The sequence below is a fragment of the Mirounga leonina genome, unplaced genomic scaffold (genome assembly GCF_011800145.1).
Source record: "Mirounga leonina isolate KUSES-001 unplaced genomic scaffold, KU_Mleo_1.0 Mir_172, whole genome shotgun sequence".
Taxonomy (NCBI): Eukaryota; Metazoa; Chordata; class Mammalia; order Carnivora; family Phocidae; genus Mirounga; species Mirounga leonina.
Window position 1 is genome coordinate 7,859,511 of NW_023270442.1, and position 15,193 is coordinate 7,874,703.

Below are 15,193 nucleotides of genomic sequence, written 5' to 3' on the forward strand. Positions count from 1 at the left end.
CTCATCTGCAACTTCAGGGTTGCCAAATGTGCCCTTTGTCTGTGCCCAAAATTGTGTTTCTGTTTCACCAGTGGTGGCCTCACCTCCCTCAGCTTCGGGGAACTGAGAATCCCTCTGGGTCTCTTCATATTCCCCCCACTCAGCTTGCCTTTCATATTTATTTATGAATAAAAGTGACTTTCCATTTTCATTCTCTTTACTTGCTTTTCTTCCTCTTGATGCAAAACCTGTAACATGTAATAGTGAATTTTTTTTCAGACTCTGATAATATGTAAATCAGGCCTCAGTAGAAAAGTGATAAATTCACAGCCAATTAGAACAGAGAACCCATTGAATCACTCTACATTTTGCAGTGCTACAAAAAGAATGTCTTTCTCCCTCCCTTCCTTCCTTCCTTTCTTTCTCTCAGCTACCACGTGATTGCCTCTTGCCCTCCACACCAAGCTGTTTTAGAGAATGTTTCTGTGCTTTTAAGTATGTGTATTTTAAGTACATTTATTCTTCCCCCAAAACACATGGGAGAGTAGAAAGGGAGACTAATACATTTATATCTTCAATTACTTCACGACTGACTTGATTTGTAAATTGGACAAAAGAAGTATAACTTCTCTTTAGTTTTTTGGTTTTTCTTTTTACTTTTCATCCTAGAAAAAAATTAATTACACAGAAGTAGAGAACAAAGGATAATGAGTCTCTATCCATCACTCAGCATTACCAATTATCACTTCGCTGATCTTGTTTCATCTATCCCCACCTTTTCTGTTTTTGCTTGAAAATTTTAAAGAAAATTCCAGACATATCATTTTACTTCAGGATCTAGTTTTAGTTTTTGAAACAAGAGACAATTTGGAAATATCTCCTCGTTTATGAGATGATAGGACCTTTCCACTGATTTGTTCAAGGCAATAAACAGCGCTGAATTAAAAGGTCATTATTCCATCTTAACATGTTACTGTTAGTGCTTCTTGGATATCCTTTTTTGTATATGGCTAAAAGGAAAAAAAAAATTCTCTGCCCCTCTTGACAGTTTCCATAGGAAAATGAGGACAACTGAAGAGGACAATTTAAGTAATGTGAAAGTTATTTTCACAAATTTTTGTAAATGAAGAGGACTATTGTTGTCACATCTTAGCTTTCTTTTTTATGCATATGTCTATATGGAAAATTGTGGTTTATTCTTTTGCTCTTAGCTTTGATGAATTCTTCTGTTTTATAGATAATCTAGGATACTTGAGAATGTCAGTGTGGATCTTGAGCCCAGCTTTTTCCTTAACACTAACATTTGGCTACTTTTGCACCCTGCACAGCTTGGGAACTAAAGCACTTCTTCCTAACACAATGAAACACACATAGATACATGAGCCATATGGATTTTATGCCTGATAGGAATTTATGAGTTTGATTCTCCTGGATCTCCTCCAGTTGCTAGGTACACACTTTTTTTCCTTAAATTAAAGTGTCAGTAACTCTAAATTCTTGGGGATTTGCTGCTCATTCATCCTCTTCACTGACAAATAGAAATAGGGAGGTAGAAAAATATAAAATGGTGGAAAATCCAAACACACTTGAATTTGAAATCGATTTTTATTTTTTAATTTTTTTAATATATCTTTTTAAGATTTTATTTATTTATTTGTCAGAGAGAGAGAGTAAGCACAAGCAGGGGGAGCGGTAGACGGAGGGAGAAGCAGGCACCCAGCTGAGCAAGGAGCCTGATGTGGGACTGATCCCAGGACTCTGGGATCATGACCTGAGCAGAAGTTAGCTGCTTAACCGACTGAGCCAGCCAGGTGCCCTGAAATTGATTTTTAAATAATTTTTAGTGATATTTAGTATACATATCTTTGGAAAGTAATATATATACTGAAATTGTAATACAAACTGACCAGTTTTATCTATCTTGATTTTTGCCTCCATACTGAGAATGGCCATCATCATTTACATATCAACAAAACTGACTTTCCTTAATGTTATGCTATCGCAAAAATGCTTCAGCTTTTAAAGAGCTTACTGGGGGCAAACTACAACAAAAAAAAAACATAACATTTACAGCGTCTCTAAATTACTGACTAGAATGAATTCACACAATGAAAACCACTCCACTTAAGGTTTTCCTACCCTTTAAAAAATAACTTTTTTTCTGATTATAGAAAAGATACAGTTGTGTTTTGGTAGAAAATTTGGCAAATACATAAAAGTACAAAGAAGAAAATAAAAATAGCCAGTTGGGTTATTTTTGTGTATATGCATTTGTGAGTGTGAGAATGTGTATATGTGTTTGTATATACAACTTTGTAGCAATAATACGGTTGCTTTTTTTTTAAGATTTATTTACTTATTTTAGAGAAAGAGAGAGAGAAAGGGTGTGAGTGGGGGAAGGGGCAGGGGGAAAGGAAGAGAGAATCCTTAAGCAGACTCCACACTGAGCACGGAGCCCCACGTGGCGCTTGCTTCCAGGACCCTGAGATCATGACCTGAGCCAAAATCAAGAGTCAGACACTTAAATAACTGAACCACCCAGGTGCCCCTAATATGGTTAAATGCTTAAGAGTGGAGAGGGTACAGCTCTTAAGGTTGGCTACCTGGATTGGAATCCTTGCTCAGCTGCCTGCTATCTGTTCTATCTCAATCAAGTAGTTCAATTTCTCTTTGCTTGCTTCCTTTTCTAACAGATAGTAATAGTAATAATATCTACATCAGAGTTTTTTTTGGGGGGGAGGTGGTTATTAACAGAATTAACTTATGTAAAACACATAGTTAACTTCCAGGGATGTTGGCCATCATTATTACTGTCTGTGATTCACGTTTTCTTATGTCATAAATAGTCCTCAGCATACTCCTTTAATGCCTGTATTCAGATTTATGTAACATTCATATATAAATCTTTGTGAACTTTTTTGATTATTTAGCACAGATTCCAAGGAGTGAAAATTTCTATGACCAGTAGTTTGACTATGTTTAAGGGTTATTCATTGAATAAAAATATCGGACAGGCAAAAAATCTAGGAACTGGGGAAATAAGAGTGAGCAAAATAGGCCCAGAGCTAGAAGAGTAGAGGATTTTTGTGAAAAGTGGCAAGAAGGGAAAGTGCAGAGTGCTTTTAGAGTGTCACCTAGCTAAGGGTTCTAGGAGGGTTTCCCTGGAAAAGTCACTAGATACGTGTTTTGACCTAAAGTTTCTTTGCTGCCCAAATGGAGTATCTTAAACTGCTTGGTTTATTGATAAAAAGAAAATCTTACCAACAGAGGGCTGAAAAAAAATAATGAGGCAACTTAGAAAGTTGTTTGGCATTGCCTTGGATGGAGAATAAGGGATGGTGGAACGTCTTTTGGCTGCTTTTATCTTTGTGTCCTGAATTTCAACCTCCTGCTTACCACATCCAATCAATGGAAGGCTTTTGAGAGGAAAGGAAGAGAAAGAAAGAAAGAAAGAAAGAAAGAAAGAAAGAAAGAAAGAAAGAAAGAAAGAAAGAAAGGAAGAAAGGAAGAAAGGAAGGAAGGAAGGAAGGAAGGAAGAAAGGAAGAAAGGAAGAAAGGAAGAAAGAAAGAAAGAAAGAAAGAAAGAAAGAAAGAAAGAAAAGAAAGAAAGAAAGAAAGAAAGAAAGAAAAGAAAGAAAAGAAAGAAAAAAAGAAAAGGAAGGTAGGAAGGAAGGAAAGAAGGAAGGAGGAAGGAAGAAAGAAAAAGAAACACCTCATTGGTGAACTAGGCGAGATCAGCAAATGACTTCTTTATATTATAGATTATCATTTTAGGGATACATTTATCTTATTTTATCAAATAGCTTGTATAGTGATTGAGGTTAAGGGCATTTCTTGCATGTGTGCATCCTCATTGTCACTTACTATGGGGATTTGTACACAGTAATCTAGGCAAGTAAATAATGATGGTAGTTGGAACAAAGAGCATGTTTGGCCACTGAATTGCATGGCCAAATTCTATGTTTAACTGTGTTCTATGGAACCAGGACTAGTTCCCAGGGTAAGACTTACTTGACTTTGACCTGTCAGTTCAGTGGCCAGTAGGTAGGAAAAGACTAAGCTGGAGACTAACATGGCTCTCCCCTCCCCTGCCCCACTTTCTGACCTATGCACCTGGAGAATCTTATATTCAACTGTTCAGGGGAAGAACGCTTTGAGTAATTCTGAGGGCAAATTAGAAATGATCATCTCAATCTGAAATTAGCATGTTATATAGAATTACTTGAGAAAACTAAGAAGGGTGAAAAAAAGGATGAAAATGTAACATGGGAGTTGTCTGTGGTTAACCACATAATCCAAGTCTTCTAGTAAATAAGCTATTTCCTGAGAGAAATGTAGTTACTTTGGAAGCGGTCTCAATGTTTAAAATCATTGATGTACCCTTTAGTATTTAAATTACAGTGATTTATGGAAGGCCTCCCAGAGTGTTCCAGGGTTTCTCCAAACACCTCATGTTCCTGAAAAGCAAGTAGAACATTCAGACGGCTGGGCTCACCACGTAGGTCTATCCCCAAATGTTATTTATGAGGCATCATTTTCTACTCAGCACCTTCAATGCTTTCACAAATTTTACTCACATGATATAATCGAAGAGACACAAGTTCAGAATGCATCCGGAACCCCACCTTTTCTCATTTGTGTTATATGTCCAAAGTTGGCAAACTGCCCACAGAACGAATTTGGCCCGGTTTTTTTAAATAAAGTTTTATTAGAACACCACCATGCCCATTCATTGATGTATTGTCTATGGCTGTTTTCATGCTATAACAGCACAGGAAAGTAGTTGTGACAGAGATGATCTGGCCAACAAAGCCAAAAATATTTACTATCTGGCTCTTCACAGAAAACATTTGCCAACCATTGTTGTACGTTTAACAAAATCTATCACAGAGGATATAATAGGTTTCTCTTTTGGTAGCAATCACATACATTAAGGATACATAAAATACATTTAATTAGAATGAAACCTTATTTCTATAGAATTTAAGAAAATTATTCAGTCTTCAAATTCAGTATTTGTGTCTCAGATTTCCTTCCCAAGAATTAATTCCCATTTAAAAAAAAAAGACACACACATTCAAAAAGTGTTTTCTTTTATTATTTCTAGTAACATATATCGTATAAATACTCTATTTTTATATGCCCTTTTACAAAAGCGATATAACTTAAAAGTTTTATCATTAGAAAGAAATGTATAAAAATAAATATGTTATTATAGGCATTTATTACAAACTATAGTCCTTCTTAGAAGGAACACACAAATACTTATAAAGTATGTAGGATTTATAGTAACATATTTTACTATATACATATGGAAAAAAAAGTCATATTCTCTTTCATAGTAGAAGAGCTGAACAGACATTCACCAGGATATGACTGTTGGACCAGCTGCTGGGGATGGACCTGCTACCCCTCAGTAGCCTCCCCACTGTGAGACAAGTGATCTCCATGTCCCCAAACACTGGGGATCCCATTCTACACACCCCATTCTTATACTGGCATTACATCCTTTTTCTTTGATCACCCTGTCTTTCTTGAGACATGAACGTTTTTTTTTGTTTGTTTGTTTTTTGTTTTTTTTAACATCCACATTCCTAAAGTAGGCTTACATACAGAGGAAAGAAAATAGGAGGTACTGAGCCCACCTTGCCTCCTCTGGCTTTTCCGAGCATCTGATTCATTGCTGCTTTTTTAACCATTGTAGACTTCCTGCATTTCTACAAACACGTGGAATTATTTGTCAAAATGAAATCACGAATAAAGACACAACAAGGGAACAAGAAAGTAAAGATGGAGTTCACTTGAGTCATCTGAGGTTGTTAAGTATTTCTCTCGTGGTGGACAGTCTTGAATTCTTACCTCTGGGTAGAAAAGATGGCAGAAACAGGTAGCAGCCATAATCAGTGCTGGTTAAAGATGCTATTTGTACCCTTTTCCTCCCTCCGTTGTTAGTGAGGTAAAGTAAGCCCTGTCTGAAACTAAAAAAAATCTCTTCTCTCTCCTGCTTTCCATTCCCCAAACCGCCTGATACAAAGTATTTAATCAGTACCACAAAACAGGGATTGTATACTTCTTAAACTAAGTGTGACAATTGTTTCTATTTTTTTTTTTTAAACTTGTCATAGATGTAACAAAAGGAATAATAATAATGCCCTGGGGCTTTATCATGCTATATCATTGCTCAGAGATTAATAACCCTCATTAACTACCCTATCAGATTTGTAACTGGCAGGATATTCTGACGATCTAACTTCTTCTCTACCTACCTCTACCCTCCCAACTCCTCGACACTCCTTGTCGCTCACTGGCAAGGTACACTCGATCCCTCCAGCCTTCTTGATTTCAGTGCATCAGCCCTTCCACACCTCGTCCTTCCCTCAACGCCGACGCTGCTTAACTACATTCTGCCATCGTACAAAAATCTATGTAATGCTTCGGTTTCTTCAAAGGATCACAGCTCTCGTGAGACAGGACCCCCCCATCGTGGGACAGACACTGCAAGGTTCTCTTTTTGTAACCCTTCCCGCAGGTCTTGGAACATGGGGACCAATCCCCTAGCTGCCAGTGGGGGCAGGGCAGGTCCGCGCAGGGTCTGGTGCTGGCCGGCTTCACTTCCTTGGCGCACTCGGAGGCGGGCTGCCCGTTAATGTCCCGGCACTCCACCAGTCTCCGCTGCCAGCCCCGTCCGCACGACTTGGAGCATTCGCCCCACTCTTCGATGACCCATTCGGAGAAAGTAGGGATGGCGTTGAAAGATTCCTTCTTCTTCTTCACAAAGTAGGTGTACTTGATTTTGGGGCGGAGGGCATTGCCCACTGTGAGGACCTGGATGGTTATGGGCTCTTTGAGAGGGCTGAAGCTGCGGATTCTTTCCAACGAGGCGGAGGAACCACTGTACCTCAGGACGGTCCCTTTGTAGGTAATGTCTTGCTCTAAAGTGGACAGAGTGAAGTCGCCATTCAGGATATAGGTGCCATCGGCAGCTCTGATGGCAAGATAGCTCCCGTTATTTCTGGATCCCCGGTGATTCCGCTGCTTCACTTCAATGTTTGTGGCTCCAGCCGGAATTGTGACGATATCGTGATATCCAGGTCTGCGGGCCAGAAAAAACAGACAGAAGAATCTCTCAGTCCCTTGGCTAATTCTGTTACTTAGCCTGAAACCGTGCTCGTCATTGAGCGTGGGATTTTTACCAGACTCGTAAGATCACATCTAAATAATATCTTTGGGAGTACGTTTTAAAACTCACTTTGCACTGGTCACCGAGCCTGATGTTTTCTTGCACGTAGATCCGTTTCCTCCACAGATGCCACATTTATCAAACTTCTTTTTGGAGTCTATGATACGATCGCAACCAGCTTTTACACACTGTCCCTGCACGCAGACGGAGGTGGAATCTGGGCTACACGGGGTACCGTCAACCACCTGAAGAAGGGAAGAGCAATATATCTGGTGTTACGCGTTAACACAGGAAAGAGATGGTGCCCTGATAATTAGGAAAGTTTCTCTCGTTAACATGATGTCTCTGCTTTCCCGACCATCATAGTTAAAAGAGAACTCAACGTCGGTCATGTACTACCCTTCTTGGTGACTTTTCCCCCCAGTAGATGCAGACGTCTGAAAAAATTATAAATTGTTTTGATGATTTGTTTATTGACCCATCTCACTTCTAGGTAAGGTCAATGAAAGCAGAGCTTGTCACTTTCTTTCCTGCGGTCTGCTCGGTGCCTAAAATAATATCCGGCAATCGTAGATGCTGAATATTGTATGTTAAATCTGCAGCCGGGAAGTATTTTCACAGCCTACGGTGATTACGGCACATGACAACCTCAACCAAAATTCATTTCCTTTTTTTACCTCAGAACCAGATTTATCCCCTCGGCAAAAGAGCAAAATGATGCTTTTTCTAGTTCCATATACGTCCTCAAACACAAGAGTTACCGACGCCCAGACTTCATTTTAATAAGTCCATTTGCACATGCTACTGCCAATCACCAGTTAGTACTTTGGTCCTTGCTTAAGCTATTTTCCAAAACCACTGGGTGGTTGCCATGTGAATTTATCTAACCATAATGGGCTTTTCTTTGTATATCAGAGTAATAACAAGCAATGATAAGAATCCTGAGTGCTGGATTCAAGCTTTATTCATAACTGACAATGACAGTACACTCAAAGTGGGCAGTTGCCAATGTATCTAGAAGACAAGGAGATCCGATTTGAAATGGAACATGTTAATATATAAACTAATGAAACTGCATCATAGGTTGTGTGAAAAAGTCACAGTTCAAGCCCTCGTTTCTTAGGCAAGAGTATGAATGAAAGTAACTACCTTGGGCTGCAAAACGAAGAAGAAGCCAATGCCTTTGGCTTGACAGATGAGCTTGCATCTGTCCTTGGGTGAGACTCCAGCATACTTGGGTGTCCACTCCACTGCGGGCCCACTCCCAAAGGAGACTTTAGAAAACTCATTGTGTGCCTCACATTGTTCCTCTCTAAAGGTTTTTCCTGGAAAGAAAAGGATACAATGACATCATCAGTTTTCAACCCTTATCTGCTGGCTTGTGGCCACATGGTTTTTGGCCCATGTCTACTCACCATTGTTGTCTGGACAGTCCTCGATGTTACATGACCTGTAGCGCACGCGCTTGCCTTCACAGTACTTCCCTCCATTTTTGGGGACCGGGTTGTCACATTCCCTCATTGTGTACTGAACTCCTCCACCACACGTTCTCGAACATTCTCCCCAGGGTCCCCATGGTCCCCAGCTTCCATGAACAGGAGTCTGAACGGGGACACAAGCGATCAACATTAGAACTCTCTACGGAGGTCTTTTTAGGAAATACAAAAGAAAAATAAGGCATAAAGAATCAGCTGTAAAAAGAATCATCAAAGCCACAGACAGGGATGTTTATGGTGGTATCCGATGCTCAAGCATCACTTTGCTCCTTCCAATTCTGGATTTTAAAGGAGTGTGCACATGTTGCGATAGAAAAACTCACATGGAAGTGCATCTTGTCCGTCTTGTTGACACACTTGCCGTTGATACACCATCTGCCTTCCCCACAGCTGGTGCCGTCTGCCCAGGGGAAGTGTTTGGTCTGACACACCAGCAGCCCGCCAGACGTGCCTGTGCACCAGAGAGTCATGCACGTGCTGGCTGCATCCAGGCAGTGTTTGGAGTCCTCCCCAAAGGTAAACTGGCACTGCCGGTTGGCATCATACAAGGTCCCGGGGAGATCCGAGGGGAGCTGGATGGGGCTCTGGGGCTTGTCCATCAGACATTCCCCTGCAAAGGAAATGCCAACTCGTATCATAAAGCAGGAAATGAAAACACAGTGAAGGCAGATCAGTTTCAGAAGATAGGTATCATAGGACATGCGATACAGCAGAGTGATCTGAACACTAGAGCTTCTGGGGAAAATGCCAGAGAGGTTTTAAATGATTTGTAAAAGATTGTCCTCAAAGGGGTATTTCTGCGTTAACAGTGATGGTAAGTTACTGTTCTGCTAAAAAACTCAAGTTAATGTACGTTAGGAGTTACTCGGCCAGAAGAATTATCTGTTATTGGGAATTGAGATCTAAAAACGTATGCTCTTGACAATGAGAGTAATTTGGAAGGAGGAGAAATAAAAAGAACCAAGAAGGAGAGAAAGAGCTGGTTTAACTAGAACCTTCCATGTGGAAGCTGGATTACATCTAGAAAGAGGAGCTCAAGTATCTTACCATGACCATTATCCAGAAATGATGTAATCATGTAGGCACTGCAGGGAGACCAGGGCTGGCTGTGGTTCAAGTTGGAAAGCATTGACGCCATCATGTGGGAATTCTGGTCAAGGTCATTAATGCTGGCACATTGCTTTGCATCGTCATGGGGCATGTTAAACACATGGCCTAAGGAGCAACCCGAAACCCACATCAAAATATAGGTCATTTGCAGCATCTCCCCCCCCATCGGGGATCCATCTGTCTCAAAGTGATATTTCTAGAAGAAATGAACTAGTTTGGACACGACGTGCCTGTTTTTCACAAGGTGCAAACAAACAGGTGAATTTCCAAAGGTCCAGAGCCCCTCTTATGTTATTTTGAATCCCAATAAGGTTGGCCGTGTTTAGAATAGTGGAAAAAAAAAAAAAATGCTTCCCGCAGTTTCTAGAAAGCTCTGGAATCTAAAATAGCAATATAACCTGCCAGCCCCCCCCGTCCCCCATTCAATGAGCACACGGTTTATTGGTCTGATAACTCATGAAGCAGACTCCACTCCTACCCTGAAATGGACTCACCTAGTTCATGAGCTGTGGTGAAGGCGGCTTGCAAGCCATCATCTTCTATGACTGAGCAGCTTCGGCTGGGATCACATATGGTTCCAACATCAGCCATCCCAAGAGTGTCACACGTCTGGGCCCCACACAGGTCCTAAAAGGAACAGAGGTGGGTCCTGACTCATAGGGACAGAGAGCACGAACCTTGGGACCTAACCTTTTGGCAACATGTATCCCCACGTTTGTTTGGGAGCACTTCCACTCACTGTTGCTGAGCTGTCCTTTTGGGACCACTCTGGGCGACTTTAATTAAGATTTTTCTCTAATGCTATTCAAACAGGACTGTGAGACTTGAGATATTAAAATTAAGGAAGACCTAAGGAAAAGGGACCAGGCTAGCCAATTAAAAAAAAAAAAAAAAAGGAAGTGCAAAAACACTGGGGAAATGCCTTGTGAGTGTTTGCTTGTGATACAGCGGCCTCCCCAGAGGCCAGTCCCGATCTGCAGGGTCTTGCTCTCACCTGTCTGGTGAAGAGAATCGCCGTGTCATAGTGCTCTCCATCCCGGTCACTGGGCGGGTTGTGCTGCTTCTGCCAGTGGCAGAAGTTCCGTAGCGTGAGGGCGGCGTTGGAGGTCACTTCTGGCCCCTTCTGCTCCTCGTAGATGACCAGGATCTTCACCACCACCAGGCTCACTGAATTCCGGATGCTGGGGTGTTTGTACAGTCTGGCTGCCACCGAGAACAAGGTAAGCAGGTAGTGCTTCAGGCCGCTGCCGTGAAACTCGGCCATGGACTGGTCGGCCACGAGCATGGTCTCCACATAGCGGTGGCTGGACACAAACCGCTTCTTTCTTACGCTTCCAGCTCCTGTCAAGAGACAAAAAAGATCGTTTGCTCAGGGGCAGTCTTGCCAAGAATAGTGACCTGCCCAGAGTATATAAGGAAAGCCTAACCCGTCAAAGCAAATAAGCCAAAAATACACCTGGAACAACAATAACAAAAATATTTGCACCTCTTTTCACTGAGAGTGTTATTTTTAAAGTTTTTTTTCCCCTTTATTATTATTTTTTTTCTGTCTACCTGAAATATAAAAGCCATGTGAGTCAGTGAGGGTTCAGCCTTTTTTTTTTTTTTAATTTTTTTTTTTTGGTGAGCAGGATTTCTTTTGTCCTCTTTGAAATCCTATAAGCTGAACAAGGCAGTATGCTCATCATCCTACCCAGCTGTAGTAAAAACTTGGAGCAAGGGCAGCCCGCAGAGCCCCTGAGTCACTCTTTCACAGGCCAGGACTCAAATCCTGAATGAGATCATCCGACTCCACGTGGAAGGCCCAGGGCAGGGCTGGGGCCTCTGCCAAGGGGCCGGGCCTGAAGGAATCTCAGCCTGCTCTGCTCTCTCATTCCAGGGGTCCCTGGGGGTGTTCCGCTCTTGCCAAATCCGGGCACAAGGACCACACACTCTGCCCAGCAGCCTACTGCCCTACTCCCACTGCCCCAGGGAACTAAAGTTCCTGCCTTGAGCTGTGGGGCCACGTTTGATTATGCAGAAGAGAGCCCTCTGTCTCTTGACTGAAAACCCAGCCCCCAGGGGAGCCCTAACTGGACGCGGACCCTGTAAGGGCTTCAAGGAGCAGACGTCCAGGGGGAAAAGAGGAACATCCGAAAACAAGACACGTGAGAAAGTTCAGGACGAAAAAAGGCACCAAAGGGATAGAATGAAGAGGACAGGACAGTAAGCACCGCACACCCCTGAAAGAGTCAGGGTGAGGCGTTGCAGGAAAGATGAGCAGTGACTAACGCTCAACCGAGCTTGAGAGCAGAATTTTGGCCGCGAGAGGGAGCGCAAACTGGGAGGCCCGGTGGGAGGCGCGGAGAGGCGGGGCCAGCTGGGCAAAGACCTCCCAAGCAGGTTCTGCAGAGGGGCCCCGCCGCCGCCAGCCGGTCGGGGTCAGCCGCTTAAGGGGGAAAGGGGCGCAGGCGGAGGCCAGCGGAACAGGATCCTGTACAGGCTCGCGGGTTGCGCTCGGCGAGGTTGCCGCCGCTCCTCCGCCCGCCATCTCCGCCCTCCTCCGGGCGCAGGGTGCGCGCACGGGCAGCACCTCCGAGACCTAAGCGCAAAGTTGCAACCCGATCGAAGAACACATGCACCGGCGTTAAAAAGAAACTAACAGGACGGCAAGAAGTCATACGCGCTCACACGACACTAAGGTGGAAGGAGTAGGGTTACCAACTCCTCCCTTCCCTGTCGAAACGCTGCGCCTTAGCAGAAAATCGCTGATTTGTCTGTCTTCTCTTGATCACTCGTTATTCGGGCAAACGGGATTCTGTTCTAGCAGGCTGGGCTGAGCTCGACAACCCAAACCTCAAGCCACATTCTTCCACACCTGGCCTCCGTCCTTTCCGCAGACATGTGTGCCCGCCTGCGCACAGGAGTTCACCCTCAACACGCGCCGCACAGAGACAGTGGGGAAAGGGGGATGAATGGAGAGACAAGTGAGAGCAACTCTCCAGGGATCCATACCTGTCGGCTGTCCCGCCCGCTGCGGCGCCGGATCCCGCCGCGGCCACTGCGCCCGGGCGTCCTCGCCCTCCCGGCCCGCGCCCCTCGCGATCCGGGTCTCGTCGTCCGTGACCCCGCACTTGGCGCCGCCGCCGCCCCGCCGCCTCCGCCGCAGGAGATGGAACTGGGGCCGCTCCGGCGGCTCCTCCCCGGCGGCGGCGGCAGAGGGGGCGAGACGCTCGGTGGCGGCGACGGGCGCGGGCTGGATGAAGTACTCCTCGCCCTGCAGGTAGAAGGCGCCGCGCACGCCCTCGCAGAGGCTGAGAGCGGCGGCCGAGCCGGAGTCGCCGTTCACCGTGCCGGAGTAGAAGCAGTGCGCCAGGTCGCCGGCGGTGTCCGGACGCAGCGCGTCGGGCCCGGGCCTGCGCCCCACGGTCTGCAGCGTGAAACCCGGCGCCAGGAAGCCGCGGTCGGGCTGCAGCTCCAGGTGCAGCTGCCGACCGAAGGCGTCCAGGCGGAGGTGCGTGGTCGTGTGTCCCGGCGCGCGCTCCAAGGCGGGCTGCACCAACTCCTCGTCCTCCTCTGCGGGGCGCCCGCGCGCGCCCGGCAGGAGCAGCAGCGCTGCAGCGGCCGCGAGCAGTAGCAGCGCGGGCGCAGGCTGTGAGCTCCGAGGCCGCCGCGCCGGCTCCGCGTTCCCCATGTCGCTGCCTCCTGTGCGCCTTCGAAACCCCGCGGGGACCGGTCGCTGCGCCCGAGTCCCGGGAGGCACCGCGCGCCGCAGTGCACGGCGCGAGGGGGCTATTGTTCGGGTCGGGGGCACAGAGCCTCGCTGGCCTCACTCTGGGTTGTCACAGTTACTGTTATTCTTTGAAAGTGCGCGCAGAGCCGGCCGCGGACAGGACTCCCGGAGTCACTGGGAAAGAGGCGCTGCAGTTCCGCGGGCGCGCGGGAAGTTTTTCTTCTAGCGCAGAGTTGGAGGCACCGCGCAGCAGGGACTGCAGGGAGGCTGCTTGCAGGGACGAGGAGTGCCCTGGGACGCCTCCGGGGCAGGGGGCAACGGGCAACGCGAGGATCGGTGCCTGGAGCCCCTCTTCGGTCTCCGCCTTGGCCGCAGGGCTGCTGGCTTTGCGCAAGACTCGGTCCTCTCGGCCCTACTCTGCTGCGCCCTGGCTTTGCAGTGGCCCCTGGCGTGGAGCCGCTCTCCAGCGAGTGCAAAGAACCAGGCGGCCCGGGCCGCCCTTTTATAGTCTCGACTGCGTCTCCACCTCCCTCCCCCCACCCTTCTCTTTCCCTCTTGGCCGCCTTTCCATCCCAAAGACACCGCCCCCTAAACTCAGTCGGTGCTAAACCGCGCTCAGCGCCGCGGGCCCGGGCGGGGGAGGGGACGGCCTCCGCGCTGGCCGGGCGCCAAGGCCTCGTCAATCTGGGGGCGGAAGACGCAGGAGGGCCGCTGTGACCAGCACTTTGTGCGTCTGGGGCTGATGCGGGGAGAAGGTACTCCCTTCCACTGCGCCTTCGCTTTCGCGGGCTTCCCGGACCACCCTCCCTTCTCGCCGCCCTTGTGCGGGAGCGCAGTTCGCGCGCTGGGCTGCAGTTCCCAGAAGGGACGGTGGGGGTGGAGAGCTGAGTCCCTTCTCCCAAGATTTCCCTGCCCGGGGGCTGTCACTGTGCCTCCTCCCTTTGTCACTCCTTCCCGCAGCCCCTTACTCCCCAGTTTGTGAGATGAGCCAGGACTGCCCTTTCTAGAAAAATACCCCACCCCATCTCTCCATCTCCCTGGCCTGCCACGGCCGGTTTGTGCAGCTTGCTCTCTCTTCGCCCCAACATTTCCCCGGGAAAGCTTGTTTGGTCAGTGCCTCCCTAGAAAGCATGCCTGGGTCTGGGGGACACTTCCCAGGCTCTGTGTTTCAAAATGCGTTCGCAGTGACCTTTACCGCCACCCCTCTCCTCCCCTGACTTAGAGACTTCTCTTTGGGGACCAGGCTCATACTTCCGGAATAGGTGATCTGGAACGCGTTTCAGTTCCCTAAGAGCCTAGGGAGGGACTTGCGCTTTCTCTTCTTCATTCCAGAAATAATCAACTCTCGCCCAGTCTGCCTTCTTCTACCTAGTAGCTGCCGCAGAACGTAGGCCAGGCTGGCAGAACCGTGAAGGAACCCCACTTTTCCAGGGGACCAGCGGGATCGCTGAGGCTAGAAAGTGTGCAGTGGGGAAATTGGGAAGTTGGCTTGCTTCCCTGACCCCTCCCTCCTCTTCCCACCAGGAAGGGAAAAGTCTGCATCCGTGTTATGAAAGCGAGAGCAAAGATGAGCCTTTCCACCTCTTGGGTCCCTAAGAAAAAGCTGAACCGCCTCCTCCGTCGAAAAAGAGGGAGGGAGGGGCTCAATGACACAGAGGAAGGAAATGTTTCATAATGCTTCCACGGGCGGAAAACCAGGGGACAATGGTGAGAACG

At 46.7% G+C, this 15,193-nt stretch overlaps 1 protein-coding gene across 1 annotated transcript; it reads right to left on the reverse strand.

Annotated features, from left to right (window-relative positions):
- Positions 1-5,051: 5,051 nt before the first annotated feature.
- On the reverse strand, positions 5,052-13,933 carry ADAMTS1 (ADAM metallopeptidase with thrombospondin type 1 motif 1). Its single transcript, XM_035017535.1, has 9 exons — positions 12,760-13,933; positions 10,760-11,106; positions 10,260-10,392; positions 9,703-9,870; positions 8,979-9,265; positions 8,575-8,761; positions 8,309-8,484; positions 7,229-7,404; positions 5,052-7,072 (listed from the first exon to the last, which is right to left on the reverse strand). The coding sequence occupies exons 1-9, from the start codon at positions 13,436-13,438 to the stop codon at positions 6,373-6,375; spliced, it is 2,853 nt and encodes a 950-aa protein (XP_034873426.1). The 5' UTR covers positions 13,439-13,933; the 3' UTR covers positions 5,052-6,372.
- Positions 13,934-15,193: the final 1,260 nt, after the last annotated feature.